At 42.6% G+C, this 18,561-nt stretch overlaps 1 protein-coding gene across 1 annotated transcript; it reads right to left on the reverse strand.

Annotated features, from left to right (window-relative positions):
* Window positions 1-7,670: 7,670 nt before the first annotated feature.
* LOC135077326 (uncharacterized) lies at window positions 7,671-12,611 on the reverse strand. The gene has a single exon (XM_063971854.1). It carries the CDS (start codon window positions 12,582-12,584, stop codon window positions 7,671-7,673), a length of 4,914 nt encoding a protein of 1,637 aa, XP_063827924.1. The 5' UTR covers window positions 12,585-12,611.
* Between the last annotated feature and the right edge of the window lie 5,950 nt (window positions 12,612-18,561).

Here is an 18,561-nt window from a genome sequence, read left to right on the forward strand (position 1 = left end):
ATCTTTGGACAATTTCACACAGCGAGCGCCTGCTAGCCCCAAAGTAAGCAACTCAATGCTTGTGTTATGGGTGCTAGCTTAACGGATATACTACTTATATACTTTTTTTTTTTATAATACATACATATTATACATATTTACACCCAGACCCGTCACAGAAATTAAAATCATTTCAATTTCTGCCCTGCCGGGAATCGAACCCGGGACCTCTCGGCATAGTAGTCCGTTCTGAACCACTACACCAAACGGCCGACGAAAGTAACTTATAGAAAGTACTTATAGAAGACTTTATAAGGTACTTTCGTTCGATCAGCAATAAACTCTCGCACACGAAAAGACAATACGAGGGACGTATTTAATTGTTATGTATCATATTTGATACACACTCTCGGAATTATTCTTGTCAGTGTGAAAAATCGCGAATCAATTAACTGTCCATTGGCAGCCCTGCAGACAATCATCCACGCCGCCGGCTTCGAATGGCCACATTAGTCCGGAGCCGGTATTTTAGTTTATAGCGTTAAGGCTTAATAAACAAAGTGAAACATGAAACAAAGTTAAATTGTAGTTTTTAGAGGGGTCATTAAGTATGATGATTAGTCACAACTTTGTAGGGACCAGTTCGGGATGCGAGGAAATAAAAGAGAAGAAAACTGGTGAACTGGTGCAGTAGACTTACCAGACCATCACTGCTGTCGTTCGTCTTAAGTTCTAAATTAAGTTTAAGTTCTCTTGAACCAATCCTAATCCAAATCCGTTCTTCAGCTGTCAAATTGCAATAAATTTTCGATCAAATACCTCTCTACATATTATAATTTTCTATTCGTTTACACTTCAAATTGATTAAATAGTCTTATAAACAATATGAAAATGTAAGAACATAGAAAACCGTAGATTTGTAATAATGTTTAAAAACTTCCTTTGTAAAATGATAAAAAATGAAAAAAAAAAAAGATATTTTGTCCAAAAACATATTGAAATTTGACAGTTGGCGGACGGTTTTGGGTTAGGATTGAATAAAACCGGTATTAGACAGTCATCTAATTCGACCAGTGCAGTGATGTGAAAAGGCGATATGTTTGGTCACGGAAAGCGTCTTCCGAAAGTGATGTTCTTCTACAACAAAATCTGGGATAAAACTGTTTTACTCGTTCACAAATTCCTTCCTCATGAATCACTCTATCTATCGGTAAAATACGCAAGTCCGTTTAGTACTTTTTGAGTGTATCATGAATAAACAGATCTCCCCTTTGTTCGAATAAGTGATGACGTAGGACTTAAGATTAGATTTATGCACCAAGGCACAGTGTTACGTTACATGCGCCATATTGGAATTCCAAACAAAACGTCTGCATCTAGAAATCTGACTGCAGCGATGAATTTAAGACGGGAACAGCTTTAATACCAAGTACTTAGGTAGGTACTTTGAACACTCCACCTACCATCCTTTTACAAGACAATCCAAAGCTAAACTGCATAAGAAATGACGCTATCGTCAGTACACTTCTTAAACAGTCTGTAAATACTTAATAGGGTAAAGTCACCTAATTTTGGAACTTCGCCTATTGTGATTTAACTGCTATAAAAACACGCCTAATCTTTCGATTAATAATATTAATTGAAGATATTTTAAAATTGAATTATTATAATATATTAAATTGAATTACTTGTATGTTGACACCCCTATTTACTAGAAGAAACTATATAATTTCGGACGGTGATGGCATGTATGTTGTAAGTATGTATATTATGGGGTGAATAAGTATATATTCAGGCCATAGTCTCAGTATTCGTCAGTTGCATGAAAATGAAATCTCTGTTGACATTACAATAATACAATATTTTTAGTTTAAGCTAAAGTGAAAGTTCTGCTACCATCGCACTAAGTTTTATTGTAATACTTAACTAAGTAATGGACTTTAGTTTAAATGTATTGCATGTGTGGACTAAAGGTGTAGTCCATGTTATAAATATCGTGATCTCGATTCAACTGAAGAATTTACGTTTAAAAATCCTGAAATAAAACAAACATGAGTGAATAATATCTAACAGAGTACACTCTGGGTCATAATGATTGAGTTAGATATTTTTATATCAATTCATGTTCTTACAAAATCACACCTCTTAAAACATTTTGGTATTTGTTTAATCCAACTTGCTAAGTATCGGATAAATATGAAATAATGGTTATTAATCCTTACATATTGCCATTTACATATTGTCCAACAAACAGCTTTCGAAATGGGACAAGCCTTTCAACTCAATTCTACGTGTTGACTAATGACCGTTCACAACAGTCATAAATTGTTTTATATTTAGCCCACTGAGGGATAAATATGTAATATTATTTGGGGAAAATATCTGGAGTGAAAATAATAGAGGATGTGTGTTTAAAATTTGAATGGAATCCATTAAATATTTAGAAAAAAAACATTGTGAGTAAATATTGTTTTTGATTGTACATATAAAAAAAAAGTCTGATAGACCGAAATTTACGGGGGCGAATTCTGCTAAATTCGGGAGCAAAATCTACGAAAGAAATAAATATTTTCTAGAGGCAATGTGATACCCGTATGCTACTCTTTGGAAATATATGCTAAGCTATCATTTGTTGTTATCAAACTCAAAATTGTTGTTATTTTAAGACGACGTTTCTAACAACCCCCTATTATTAAATCCTTTAACAATATTGTCAAGTTTGTTGGGGAAAGCTTATTATCGTTAAATCTAAGTTGTATAATGGCATCTTGTAAAGAACTTACGAACTTTAATTTGGACTTAAAGCTTACTTACTCTCGACCTTTAATCAACACTTTCCAAAGTAACAAAGTCAAATCAAGCAAAACATTGTGGCATCTAAGTCCTTGCAATAAGTGTTGTTTTGCAACAAAATTTTATAGTCTGAGGTACTATAATTAGGTAGGTACTAACGTGGGTGGACGACAGTGCTAAAGAGAGCGCAATGTACTTAGTTATTATTCGTATGTGCTAATTACTAATTAAATGGTGCGCTGCTTTAATTTTGAAGTTAACTGTTAGTACACAACGACACAAAAAGCTACACGGTCGAACGGTCGTATTTTATGTACCTAGTCGTAAATAGGTATTATTTTGATAAAAAAATAGGTCATTTTTATTTTTTCAGTACAACTTTTTCGTAGTACAAGCTTTGCTTAGGTTTGGGACTAGAGGCGCAGTGTAAAAAATATAAATAAATAAATAAATAAAATCATTTATTTGCCAGAATACGGTTACAAATGGTTATAGAGAGAGAAGTTTACAAAATATTCTATCGTACATACGATGTGCAAATATTACAAAAAATACAAAAGTGACCAAGGATATGTAGTATTTATTTATTATTCATAAAACCAAACAAATAATCACTAAAAAGAAAGAAAAAATCCTTAAAAATGCATTGAAGCTTTTGTAGTAGGAAAATAATAAAAAAATAGTGTTGTCTCGTCTGTACACATTACTATCATGTCATGCATTACGAAAAGATATTTTTTTTTCGTTGATCGGCTATTCTGGATCTATGAAGTCCCAGTATCACTACGGCCGGTACCGATCTATTGTGATCGCCAGTTTTCATTACAGTTCGCCTCCGAGTCCTGCATCCATTAGGTAGTGCAGTATCTTTTGGGGGGCGAGGTATCATCTTGTGGGCATAAGATGTGTTTGCCCAGTAGGCCTAAGATGCGCGCCGTGATAACTTTTATTGACGTCATAATGTAGGTATGGGCAAAATCGATAAAATCAGGCCAACTGGTGTAAGCTGCACCGAAAAGATCTTAGCTTAGGACTTAAGCTTCCTTGGCTTACCTCTAAATATATGACTAAAAGGTGACTGACTGACTGACTGACATATAAACATATAAATATAGTGATATATAAACGCACAGCCCAAACCACTGGACGGATCGCGCTAAAATTTGGCATGCAGGTAGATGTTATGACGTACTTAGGCATCCGCTAAGAAAGGATTTTACGGAACTCGACCCCTAAGGCGGTAAAACGGGATCCACACGTACGAAGTCGCGGGCGGCCGCTAGTCTATAATATATAAAGCTCGATTATTTTTATATAAACCTCGTTTCTGTATCATAACGCGTATTTCATCAGGAACTCAGTATGGTGCGTACAGTCAATGTATATTCATACGCAGCCTTGGAGGAAATCAAGTCTTAGTTATTGGGCTTCGGGCCGAAGAAATACATTTATGTAAGTAAAAAAATATTTCTCGGCTAATACGTAAAAGATGTAAGGCAGTACCTAAGGGCGTACTTCGAAGTTAATTAATAGTATCAGCCATTACTTTGCGGAAATCCATTATTAAAGTATCTACCTATCTAAGGTATGTTTTGACAAATTTTTATATTAGCACAAAATGAACAAGACACAAATTGTAATATTCAGAATATTTCGGCATTGGCCACTGATGGTAAGCTCTAGTTCCCATTTATTTAACAACACCTAGCTCTTAAGCGATTATGTGCTGACCGTTTGATTACTAGAACAATGACTCAGGCGTTTTCATGAGAATATCAATTTAGCTTAACAGGTTTATGAAAATTAATATGAGCCCTGTTGTGTAGAGATCTCCCGATAAAGTCGAGGGTTCTCTTCCCAGGATATCTACAAATTGTGAAATCTTTGAATCAGACCCATTGAAGTCATGAAATTAAGGCCGGGTAGCAGAGAAAATGGCGAAAATGAGGTTTTCATTTTTCATTTTTGAGGTACTAAACAGTAAAATTAAAGGCTAAGATTTTTATTGGGCATAGTTGAGGATATTTTCTAGGGCTATTAACGGATGGAAACACGATTTGATGAAGTTGACTCGATAGAATAAATTCCCAAAGTTGCCTCTATTCGTTTTCTATTTATGGTTTTATTTTTAAAATAAGCGATTTAAGATTCTAAATCTTTTACTAAACTAAAGTTCAGAAATAACTAGAGGGCTTTTAACGGATGAAATTTTTATATTGCGTCTTATTTAGTTACTATGTTAAAAAATGTGGAAAAAATCGTCCATGACGGCTTGGACAATCTCAATCAGTCGCGCGGTGGCGCTTACGGAGGACGGACGTGTGTCAGTTTTTTGGCCGTGACAGTTCGCGATTTGTCAATATTTTTGACAATGATGACTTTGATGAGTCACAGTATAATAATATCAGTGTTACTGGAGAAAGCTTAAATTTTTGATAATTAAGAATTATCAATTTTGTCTACCTATTTAAATTTAAATCGTTCGCATCCTTTTAAACGAAGACTCTACTCATGATACATAGTACATTCCTCAAAATATATGTGACAAAACCAATGAGTTAAAATTACATTTTAATAGTATAGGTGTACCAGAATCTCATGGCAAACAAAAATATTGGAAAAGTGTGTTTTTCATATGGCCATTGTCTATGGCTTTATTGTCACCTGTCAAAGTAAATCAAGAGATATGTCAGCCGCTGCAGAAATTTTGTAATCTCTTCATACCTATTTGTTATTTTTGTGAAAAATTCGAAAAAGCTCAAGCAAATCATATTGTTTTCAATGTGTATTGTAAAATAAGGCATAATTCAAAGTCAATCTTTGATTTTAAAGCGCGTCGTTGAGTTGACAGTAAGTTGGAGTGAAATGTTTTGATACATTTAGTTTATTACCTAACAGCGTCAGAAGGATGGAAGGAAGGAAAATAAACATAACCCATGTTTATTTTTATATTATTCTTACCTAATAGCTGCTTTATCGGGGTTTTCAGGTGTATTTCATACATTGGTGCAGAGGAATAGTGAAAAAGTTATGACCATGTAAAGAAAATTGAAAAAGATTTCATCAAGCAAGTTTGAGTAATTGAAATACTTTATATTATACAGGATGGAATTTTGTGAGCCACCACCACAATGCCATTTTTTCTCAAAGAAAACATCCTTTATTTTTGAAAAGAAATAGAACTGCATTCAAAGATTTCCAAAAATTTGCTTGCCACACCCGGGAATCGAACCAACTTAAATCTGTTAAAAATTACATCCTGTATTTTTATTACATCGATCGTTAGGGTTAAGTATAAGGATGAAATCTCTCTAACAAACTTTTCCCTCCAGGTGGCATTACAAAATTCCACCCTGTATAAATACCTCTTTAACTTGATCATCTATTGAAGAACAAGAAATGCAAGTGGAGTTCTTAGAATCGTTTTCTAGTTCTGAATGAAGTGATAAGTTATAAGTATGATACATAATAAAATTATTTACTGTAATTATACGGTTTACTTATTTTTCAAGACATGTTTCTATCAATGTTAAAAACCCGATGTATAACTACAACATTCTTCATACACATACCTAAAATGTATAGGTAGGCATTCGTACTTCATGTTCATTAATATTAGTCATAAATAAAAAATTAAACAGTATCAAGATCGTTTAATCCAATTTCCCCAGTATTGCACTCAACAAAGTTTATTTTCCCCATTTGCCATGAGATTCTGGTACACCTATACCTACATACAATCGTCTTACACTCTTTAGAAGAGCACACTGACACAAATAAATAATAAATACTGTCTAAGGTCTGTAGCTAAAGGTCTAAGATGTAAGACAGAAGAATCTTCTAGCCAAAAAGATGGCAGATGCAGCAGATGTCAACGGATTAAAAACTGGAGTTCATATGACTCCTTGTAGACTTGAGTCTCTAAAGCGTCCCTTCCTCCACCATGCGTAAGAATGTTTCAAAAATACTGTCTAAGGTCTGTAGCTAAAGGTCTAAGCTGCAAGATAGAAGAATCTTCTAGCCAAAAAGATGGCAGATGCAGCATGTGGTGGACTGCAGTGGACTGTATGCGTTTGTGTGTGTTCGAGAGCGCTGACCGGACGATGATGACTGCCGTTGAGAGCTTGCCCTTACTATGTCAGGCGTAGTAGGTGCTACTTGCAGGAATAAAACCACTATTTCACTTGCTGAGACTTCTCGCGTTTATTATTCGCTTCCTTTTCTCAGTTCTTGCTTCTTCAGATCACTTGTTGCTTGGAGCACTTGTTCTCTGAACTGAACAAAACATCTGAACACAACATGCCAGCTGGAGCGGTTCATTCCGTATTTATGGGGAGCGGCTATCTCCGTCCCGTTTTCACACGCTATTGCTATCCCTGTCTTCGGGAAATCACAGTTTTTGCTAATTTTCTCCAACTGGCAGGTAGTTTTACAATGGTTTCTTATTTTCTACAGATGCGTAATTAAATTATCTACATTATACAAAAAGTTTTATCTCAAAATTCCCAAAATTGGCGAAGTTATTGACAAAAAACCTAAAACGGCTCTCTTTACGGTATTGCCTTGCGCAACGGACCATCCGTGCAAGACAAGGACAAAACATATTGCTATCTCACGCTCTAGAATGTTCGAAGTGAGAGGTCCGATATTTCCGTCTCGTTTCTTCTCTATTTTTTCCTGAACATTCCAGATTTTCCAGAAAAGTGTGAAAGAGAAGCTATTTTGTGGAAGTGAGAGATCAGACAATGCAAGAGAGAGGCCTACCGAGTGAGTAAGCGAGAGAGCCTGATGGTTTTCGCTACGGTATTGCCTTTTTGGCGAAAATTTCATGTTCATTTTCTTAATTACGAAACAGATTAATTAGTTAATTTGAACTAAGTGACATGATGTTGCTAATATTAATTCTGACTCTCTTTGACGTCGCTAACATTCTCCCCCGCAGTGCGAAGCACTCCTTCCTCCGGATGCGACGTCTTGGCAGGAACCAGGACTACCACTCGTCGCGTCGGTCGCCGCAGCACTCCTCCGGGTGTTCGCACGTCGAGGATTCTTACTCTGCCGTCCGGTCCAGGATACACTCGCAGCACTTCCCCTCGTGGCCAAGTGTTTCTTGGTAGCGTCGCGTCGACTATTAATACGACGTCGCCGACTTGAGGGTCTTCGGTCTCCCGGCCGGCTATTTTCCTCGGCATCAAAGTTGGCAGGTATTCCTTCAGCCACCTTTGCCAGAAGTGGTCCGTCAAGCGCTGCGCTGTCCTCCAGTTCGCCTTCCCGATGAGATCGTGGTCTTCAAACACGCCCGGCGCCATTGCTCCGCAGGATCTTCCGATGAGGAAGTGGTTCGGCGTTAGGCTTTCTTCGTCTTCGGGATCCATACTGATGTGGGTAAGGGGACGTGAGTTTACGATATGCTCCACTTCGAGGAGGAGCGTGTGCAGGACCTCTTCTGGCGGGGATCTTTCTTTAAGAACGGTCATTAATGATGTCTTTACCGAGCGGACCATTCTTTCCCAGGCGCCTCCCATATTCGGACATCCAGGTGGGATGAAACGCCATGTGATTCCTTCCCTTGAGGCGGCCTCTTGCAATTCTCTATTGGCCCCCACGAAGTTAGTCCCGTTGTCGCTGAAGATTATCTTCGGCGTCCCTCTTCGTGCAGCCATTCTTCGCAGGGCCATGATCATGGAGCTGGTGCTTAATGAATTAGCCAGCTCCAGGTGTATCGCCCGGGTCGTTAAGCAGGTGAACAGGGCTCCCCATCTCTTCTCAGTTCTCCTCCCAATCGTGACTTGCATCGGGCCGAAGTAATCCACTGCCGTGCAGGTGAAGGGTGGTTGATGATGCTGCAATCGTTCGGCCGGCAAGTCTCCTGTGGGTGGTATTTGAGGTTCTCCCTTGTGGACTCTGCACCATTGACACCCATGTGTGATCCATCTTGTGGTGCTGCGCAAGCCGAGTACCCAGAACTTCTGCCTTATTTCGTTGATTATCGTTCCGGAGTTGCCATGGTAGAACCGTTTGTGATAGAACCCTATGATGAGCCGGCAGATTTGACTTTTCCCGTCCAGTATGATCGGGTTGGTTCGTCCTTCTCTCGAACCAATCTTCCTGGTGCGCGTCCTCAGTTTTAGGATTCCGCGGCCATCCAGGTATATGTCAATCTTCTTTAGTCGGCTCGAGTTCTCCAATGGCCTCCCTTTTTCGAGGCAGCAAAGTTCTCTGGAGAAGCTCTCCTGCTGGCTCCTCTTGATAAGCTCCTCTTCTGCCCTATGTATGAACTTATCTTCCAGCGTTAAGAAGACCTTTTCTTCTTTCTTCTCCCGGGGGATGTGACTCGGTGTTTTCTTCCATCTTCGGTGCCTGACGATGTGGACACTTCTTTTTTCCGCTACTCTTCTTCTTAGCAGGTCGATGAACTGGAATATGCGCGCTGTACTGCGTAGCAGTCGAGTCCAGTCGGAGAATCTCTTCGGGTCCGGAGTGACTTGTGGTATGACCTTCAATGTGGCAACAACTTGGGGATTCTTCTCTTCTCCGGTGAGTTCTTCTTTGACTTCAAAGCGTCTCGCCGGCCAATCTTCTTTGTTTCCATATAAGAAGGCGGGACCTTTGAACCATCTTGCGTTTTCATCAAACTCGTTCGGAGTGCCTCTTGTGGCATCATCTGCGGGGTTTTCCTTTGTCGGCACCCATCTCCAATCTTGAATTCGCGTCAGCTCTTCAATTTCCGCGAGGCGATGGGCCACGAACGTCTTGAATTTTCTCGGGTCTGCTTTCAACCATTGAAGGACGGTGCTGGAGTCTGTCCAGAAGGTCCTTTCTTCAATCTCTAAATCGAGCTCCTTCTCCACCGATGAGGCAAGTCTGCTGCCCAATAATGCTGCTTGCAATTCCAACCGTGGGATAGACACTGGTTTGCTAGGAGCTACCCTTGCTTTCCCAGCAATCAATGCGACGCGTATCGTGCCGTCTGGGTCTTCCGTTCGCCAATAGACGGCTGCGGCGTACGCTTCTTCACTCGCGTCGCAGAACGTGTGGAGTTGTCCTCTTCTGGTTCTCGGCGACAGGCACCTTGGGATCTTCAGTTCCTTTAGTACGGCGACGTCTTCCAGGTATCCGGTCCATGCGGCGACTTGCGGTTCGAGAATCTTCTCGTCCCAGTCGATCTTGGTACGCCAGATCTCCTGTATGAGTTTCTGGCCCTGTATTAGGATCGGCGTCGCGAAGCCCATGGGGTCGAACGTAGACATGACGGCGCTGGTGACTTCCCTCTTCGTTGGTACTCTTTGCCCAGCGAGTACTTCGGGCGGAGTGTTCCTGAAGCCCACGTTGAAGGCGAGTGCATCTTCTGTGATTAGCCATCTCAGCCCCAGGGTTTTCTCTTCCTTGCCCAGTTCGAGGACTTCCTCCTGTCGCTGATCTTCAATTCCTTCCAGAACGGTTGGTTGATTGCTCCCCCATCCTCTCAGGTGGAAGCTCGCCTTGTTGTGGATCGTCTGTACCTCTTTCGCGACCCGCTTGGCTTCTTCTACCGTTGTGAAACTTTGCAAGTAGTCATCCATATAATGGTTTCTCTGTATTGCTGCCACGGCTGCCGGGTGTTCCTCCTTGAAGTCTTCTGCGTTCTTGTTCATGACATAAATTGCCGTAGACGGTGATGACGTTGCCCCGAAGATCACCGAGGCCATGCGGTACTCTTCCGGTTTGCCGTTCCTCTTGCTGCCGCGCCATAAGAACCGCAGACTGTCCCGGTCTTCTTCCCTCATTTGGATGCGTAGGAACATCTCCTTGATGTCGGCGACGACGGCGACTGGACCTTCCCGGAACCTGAGAAGCACTCCGAAGAGCGACTGCAATAAGTCAGGCCCAGGCAGCAGCGCATCGTTGAGGCTCTTCCCGTTGAACTTGGCGGCGGCGTCGAGAACTATCCTCGGTTTCTTCTTTATCGGGTGCATCACCGCGAAGTGAGGTAAGTAGAATGTTCTCCCTGGCGTCGTGGTTTCTGGAGCTTTCTCTGCATATCCATTCTTCAGCAGATTTTCTATTTGTTCTTCATACGAAGTCTTCAGTGCTGGGTCCTTGTCTAATTTCTTCTCCATGTTGATGAGACGCTGGTGTGCCTGATGGTAGTTGTTCGGTAGAGTTTCCCTTTCACTTTTCCACAGCAGCCCAGACTCGAACCGTCCATTTGGTAGCCTCTTCGTGGTCTTCTCTAGGACGTCGAGTGCCCTTTTGTCGGCATCATTACTTGGCCGACGTGCTTGCACCCCGAGCGACTCTATCTCGAAGTGCCGGCGGACCAGGGCTTCTGTTTCATCTTCCATCAACCTGCTGTGGTGCACGAACTTGACAGGGACACTTCCTCCGGCGTCGCATCCGTGTAAGACCCATCCCAAGCTGGTCAAGGAGGCAACTGGTTCGGAGGCCTTCCCTTTGCGTAGTCTCCGTGTGACTATGAGCCCCCAGTTATCTTGCCCGATCAGTAGTTGTGGTTCTTCCTTGTCGTAGACCAGCTTGTCCTTGATCTTCTGTAAGTGTTTACACTTTTGAAGCATTCTTTCTTCGACCCCTTGTTTCACCAGCTTCAAGTTGTCGATAGTTCTCGCTTCCATGTTGAATTTATTTCTGCAATGGACCCCCTTGATCTTCATGTTGATCTTCTGGGAGTTGCTCTTCTGCATACCGTTCCCCCCGACCATCTCGATGGTGATGGCTTCCGGCTTCCCTTGCGCCCCAATCTTCTTTGCCACTGATGAGTCCAGCAGCGTGACGGTGGACCCTTCGTCCAGGAGCGCGAGCACTTTTGCTGTCCCTTTGGGCCCGTAGAGGTTCACCGGCGTCATCTTCAAGTAGGCCTTTCCGCAGCTCGTGGTGTGCACCGACGATACAACTCCTTCGGCGGGCTTCTCTTGAGTTTTCGCCGCTGCGGGCTTCTCTGAGTGAAGACTGATGTGATGCCACCTCATGCACTTCTTGCATGGTTGTGCCCGGCATGTGTTCCTTGAGTGCTTGAAGCGCAGGCATTTGAAGCACATTCTTGCCTTCTTCACCATTTCCCACTTATCTTCAACACTGGCTTCCTTATATTTCTTACATTCGTACAGCCAGTGGTCCTCACGGCACTCTGGGCACTTCTTCGCGTCAGTCTTCGGTTCTTCACGGCGTCCTTCTGTTTGTTGGACATGGTGAACCGGCCTCTTGAACATATTTCTCTTCTGGTCCCAGGACACTTCCGGGGGAGCGTAATCACTGTTAATATCTGCTTCAACTTCCATGAAGTCGTACATGAGTTCGAGCGCTGGTTTTCCCTCTGCCCGGCGCTCACGTTGGTACATCAGCCACCGAGACTTCATGGTCGGCGGCATCTTCTCAATAAGACACTCCACGGCCCCTGGTGCGCACAAATATTCTGTCTTGCCGAGTGCCCTGATGGTGGCCACGGCATTGCGGACTCGGCTGGCAAACATGCAGATCTCCCCTGATGACTCGTTGACCCTTGGCAGCCTTTCCATCTTCTTTAACTCCGCCAGGGCTATGGCTCCAGGTCTGCCGAACCGGACCTCCAGGCTCTTCATCAGCTCTTCCGGATCCTCGGCGGTGAACAGGAGGCTCTTGACTGCCTCCCTCGCGTGCCCCTGGAGACACCTTCGTAGTCGCGCCAAATTTTGTGCCGGCGTGAAGGAGCGCGCGGTGTCTTCATATGACCTTCTGAACGCGAGCCATTCTTCACATGCGCCATTGAAACTTGGGAGGTCGACCAGTTGTCTTGTGAGGCCACCCTCTGCCCTCTGTGACAGCTTGGTGATGGCCATGGCTAACTCTTGAATGTCTGTTCTCCCTTCCGTAGGTCCGTAAATCGTACCGACCTATTACATTACTTCCCTCATTAGGTAAACTGTTAGAGCGTTTAGTAGTGCCGCGTTTGCTACCGGGTGGTCCAATTTTTCACGAGCAGCAGTTTGGCTTCACCGCCGGGAAGTCTACTGCAGATGCAGTAATATCTGTTAGACAAAAAGTGACGTCCTCGGTGGCAAAGTACGTTGTAGGAATATTCCTCGATATTTCAGGTGCCTTCGACAATGCTTGGTGGCCGATCCTGCTCTTAAAACTGAAAGTTCGTGGATGCTATAGTAATATATATTCACTACTGCACTCGTACTTTTGTAACGGTACAACTAAATTGAAACTCGGCCATCATGCTGAATCAAAGGTGCTCACGCGCGGCTGTCCCCAAGGATCGGTCCTAGGGCCCTACCTTTGGAATTTGGGTTTCGATGATTTTCTAGCATTACCATTACCCGAAGGCTGTTCGTTAACCGGGTACGCTGATGACGGTCTCCTTTTAATAGAGGCTGACACTAGATCAAAGCTTGAAAATCTAGCGGATACATGCTTGAATTTAATATCTCAATGGGGAGACAGGAATCGTTTGCAGTTTGCCCCTCACAAAACTTATCAGCTTCTATTAAAAGGTAATCTTAAAGTTTTGCCTCGCATTAAATTCAATGAAATAACTGTTAAAAAACGGGAATCTGTTTGCTATCTCGGACTAATTTTAGAGAAAAACTTTAGTTTTGTCGAGCACATTAAACAGATCGGTGAAAAAGCTAAAAAGAACTTTTATGCCTTAAGTCACATTTCAACCTCGACGTGGGGTCTAACGTTTAAAATCCTCCGAGTAATATATTCGGCCACTTATTTAAGCTCCATTTGCTATGGTGCACCAGTTTGGGCTGACAGAGCTACTATAGGAGCCGCTCGACGGAAACTACTCCAAAGTCAACGCCTTGCATTGATTTTTCTTTGCAAAGCTTACAGAACTGTGAGCACGGAGGCTCTGCCAGTCCTGGCTGGTGTACTGCCGGTCGACTTAGAGGTACAAAAGCGTGCGGCTATGTACTTCGCATCAAGGGAAAATATAACCTCCGATTTCTTAAATAGCCGCGATCGTTCTAAAATAAGTCGATTATTTGATTCCCGAGAAGTCGTTGAAGAAGATTTACTTAATGAATGGCAAAAAAGATGGGATACGTCAGTCAAAGGACGTCACTTATATAAATTCTTCCCGAATGTACGCGAACGTCTAACTAGGCGATGGTTAGAAATCGACCATTGCTCGTCGCAATTCCTCACGGGACATGGCAACTTTAAACATAAACTTCACGAATTCAAACTAGTTCCGTCTCCTTTTTGCGAGTGTTCCACTGATGATGTCAGTCATGAGCAGTCTGCCCATCATATCTTGTGGGAGTGTGATCTTTGGAAACATGAACGTGATATAATGCTTAATTCAATACAACATACATCTGTTTCCGCAATTTATTACACCGATCTTGTCGCGACAAGGAAAAATTTCCGTGCTTTTAAGCGATTTTGTGAAAAATCAGGCCTCCGTCACTCGCCTATGCCGGCCGAGATAATTACCTACAGCGCGCGACAACTTCAAGTTGCAAATCAGTCCGGGCCGCCACGCGCCTGTTTGCACACGCGTATCTATACACGCTCGGTCGATCATAGTCGCAATCAAGGTTTATTGTTCCAAAAGCACTGTTATTCTTCTTTAATGAAAAATTGTAATATTTAGGAATAATAATAATTAACTGTAGTGATTTAAATAATAAATAAAAAAACTACACTTTTTAAATAATAAATTATTTTGAAACTAGCGGCCGCCCGCGACTTCGTACGCGTGGATCCCGTTTTACCCCCTTCATCTATCTTACGCGGTTTAGATTTTTTCATACAAATGTTTTTTCCCGCTAACTCCCGTTCCCGTTGGAATTTCGCAATATCCTGTTGTAACTAAGCTTTAAGTTTACTAAGGTACCTGCATGCCAAATTTTAAGCGTCTAACTTACGCGGTTTAGATTTTTTCATACAAATGTTTTTTCCCGCTAACTCCCGTTCCCGTGAGAATTTTGCAATATCCTGTTGTAACTAAGCTTTAAATTTACTAAGGTACCTGCATGCCAAATTTCAAGCGTCTATCTTACGTGGCTTAGATTTTTTCATACAAATGTTTTTTCTCGCTAATTCCCGTTCCCGTAGGAATTTTGCAATATCCTGTTATAACTAAGCTTTAAGTTTACTAAGGTACCTGCTTGCCAAATTTCAAGCGTCTAACTTAAGCGGTTTAGATTTTTCATACAAAAGAATTTTCCCGCTAATGCCCGTTCCCGTGGGAATTCCTAAGTATCCTATAACCTGCTCAGGAGTAGGAAGAATAATTGTACCAAGTTTCGTTAAAATCCGTCGAGTAGTTTTTGTTTCTATAAGGAACATACAGACAGACAGACAGACAGACAGACAGACAGACAGACAAAAATTTTACTGATTGCATTTTTGGCACCAGTATCGATCACTAATCACCCCCTGATAGTTATTTTGAAAATATATTTCATGTACAGAATTGACCTCTCTACAGATTTATTATAAGTATAGATACTTATGACAAAAAACTATAGCAAAAAAATTATTTTAGCTAATAAAAACATTAACTTTACTTCACCGTGTCTATTTTCCGACACTACACCTTTTAAAACTGTTTGTTTAATTTCGAATTATCGCAACACTGAAGTTTATTAATAGGTACTTTAGAGATGGTACGATTATACAAACTCCACTAGATTAAAGTTTTCTAATCGTAAATACAATAAATGCTTCTTAAAATTAAGTTTTTATTTATTTTACTTTGCTCATACAACCCTGACGCTTGAGCGGTGACGTAGATCAATTCTAAACACAAAAAAAATGCGCTCTTGTGAGCGTAGTAGTAAGGTGCGATTTCGAATGCACCATGTGCGTTGGATATTTTGCATTATTATTATTACCGTTAAAATGTCGGCATCTGATCCTACACAAAGGAGTGCAATTTCTGTTGCTACTATTATGTATTCTGTGGAAAAATATTATTGGCAGGTAGTTGCTAATTGCTCATAAGATAGGCCCCCTTAATTTAATTTATTGTCCGTGGTGCATAATCTTTTTCTTAAAGGTTTTAAACCTTTGTTTGTCACCTGTCATCCGCTTTGCAATGGAGGGAAGTCGAACCTTAATTTCGAACTCCTCCTATGTTCTTCTGATTAATTTCGTTGCGGGTCCAATGACAGTTTAACTTTCCCCCGGGACAAACTTGACCTTCATTGGTTGGGTTTTTGTGGCGGTCAAGCTGTAGATCCTGGCTACACAGGAGTTGCAGTGGTGGGAACGAGAGGTGGGAATAGTCCCGTCCCTTCCGTAGGTAGCGGCTGCGGCGGCGGCGGCGGCAACACTTGCGGCGGCGGTGGCGGCGGCAGCGGTAGGACTTGTGGCGGCGGCGGCAGCGGCGCGGCGGGCGGCGGCGGCGGTATTGGTTGTAGTTCCGGCGGGACCCTCTCGGCGATGGTGTTCGAGTGGTCCAACCAATTTTCGACCTGCATTTGCCTGTACTGCACTTCTTCTGGATCCTCTTCCATGTCGGAATCCAATTGGGCCAACTCCAATTCCGCTTTGGCAACTTCCAGTTCCTGGCGGGCCACTCTTAATTTGGCCTCTATTTCTGCCCTTCTTCTTGACGAGCGGACGGAGCGCGTGTCTTGATTCACTCGTGACAGTCGCGGCGTTTGTTCATGCACTTGCGGCGTGGGTGGCGCGTACTGTCCTTCAACAGTCGGCACGGTGGTCACCGTAGTCGCGGGAGTCGCGGCGGCGGCGTTGGCGGCGGCGACGGTGGCGGCGGCAACATTGGCCGCGGTGGGCGTGGAGGCGGCGGCGGCGGCTGCGGCGGCGGCGGCGGCGGCGGCGGCACGTCTCTTCTCTGCTTCCGCGATACGGGCCCTTAGTGCTTCGTGTGGCTTCGTGACGTCGGCGGTTATCTCCTCTGTGTAGGAGCGCGGTGCTGGTTCCCCTCTTCCCAAATGCACGCCGGGCTCTCCCATAAACCGGGTGCTAACAGCCGGCGCGGCGTGGTCCCTGGCGATGCGCGGTGAGGACGCGCCCCCGGCGGGATACGGGGTCAGCGTTGATGAAGTATCCGTGGTTTCCGTCGGAGTACTTCCTCCATGAACCGGCGGCGACGTAATTCTCCCTGCGGCGGCGGCGCTAGCCGCAGCGGCGGCACCTCGTAGCTTCTTCGACCTGGTGACAGGCATCTTCGCTATTCCCGTAATCCGGCTACTCGAAGGACCAGGAAAATGTGGTGATCCGGCTCGAAGGACCAGGAAAATGTGGTGGACTGCAGTGGACTGTATGCGTTTGTGTGTGTTCGAGAGCGCTGACCGGACGATGATGACTGCCGTTGAGAGCTTGCCCTTACTATGTCAGGCGTAGTAGGTGCTACTTGCAGGAATAAAACCACTATTTCACTTGCTGAGACTTCTCGCGTTTATTATTCGCTTCCTTTTCTCAGTTCTTGCTTCTTCAGATCACTTGTTGCTTGGAGCACTTGTTCTCTGAACTGAACAAAACATCTGAACACAACATGCCAGCTGGAGCGGTTCATTCCGTATTTATGGGGAGCGGCTATCTCCGTCCCGTTTTCACACGCTATTGCTATCCCTGTCTTCGGGAAATCCACAGTTTTTGCTAATTTTCTCCAACTGGCAGGTAGTTTTACAATGGTTTCTTATTTTCTACAGATGCGTAATTAAATTATCTACATTATACAAAAAGTTTTATCTCAAAATTCCCAAAATTGGCGAAGTTATTGACAAAAAACCTAAAACGGCTCTCTTTACGGTATTGCCTTGCGCAACGGACCATCCGTGCAAGACAAGGACAAAACATATTGCTATCTCACGCTCTAGAATGTTCGAAGTGAGAGGTCCGATATTTCCGTCTCGTTTCTTCTCTATTTTTTCCTGAACATTCCAGATTTTCCAGAAAAGTGTGAAAGAGAAGCTATTTTGTGGAAGTGAGAGATCAGACAATGCAAGAGAGAGGCCTACCGAGTGAGTAAGCGAGAGAGCCTGATGGTTTTCGCTACGGTATTGCCTTTTTGGCGAAAATTTCATGTTCATTTTCTTAATTACGAAACAGATTAATTAGTTAATTTGAACTAATTGACATGATGTTTGCTAATATTAATTCTGACTCTCTTTGACGTCGCTAACACAGCAGATGTTAACGGATTTAAAACTGGAGTTCATATGACTCCTTGTAGACTTGAGTCTCTAGAGCATCTCTTCCTCCACCATGCGTAAGAATGTTTCAAAAATACTGTCTAAGGTCTGTAGCTAAAGGTCTAAGCTGCAAGATAGAAGAATCTTCTAGCCAAAAAGATGGCAGATGCAGCAGATGTCAACGGATTTAAGCCTGGACTGGCACCACCTTGCAATGTCATCCTCTCATTGTTATCTGTAATGTAAATTATTTTTAAAATGTATTTAAAAAATAAAATGTTCGTTTTATTATTTCAATAATCTGACCTCTCAACTCAACTACACTACACAAACACCTTTGTTCGCAACTTTACTGACGAAACCTCGATATTATACCGTTCATTTAAGACGGCAAGCCTTATGTATGGAACGGTCGCTTTTTTGTAACCTTTATAATTTGGTCGGCTTATAGAAGAATTCCTGATATTTTTTTGCAGTTCGATAACTTTCTTATAAGTCGTAATATGAAGCTGAAATTAACAGGATAGCTTATTCAAGGAACTTTGAATTTTTAATTTGTCCATTGTATGCCATGTTCCCTTGTTATAAGGGAATCGCGTATTTATTTTTAAAGCCTAAAACCAATGTTTTCCGTGAATAATTTTAAATAAGAATGCAATTCACGAATTAATTTTAAGTGTTTATTATTTAA

This window comes from Ostrinia nubilalis, chromosome 13, assembly GCF_963855985.1.
Source record: "Ostrinia nubilalis chromosome 13, ilOstNubi1.1, whole genome shotgun sequence".
Taxonomy (NCBI): domain Eukaryota; kingdom Metazoa; phylum Arthropoda; class Insecta; order Lepidoptera; family Crambidae; genus Ostrinia; species Ostrinia nubilalis.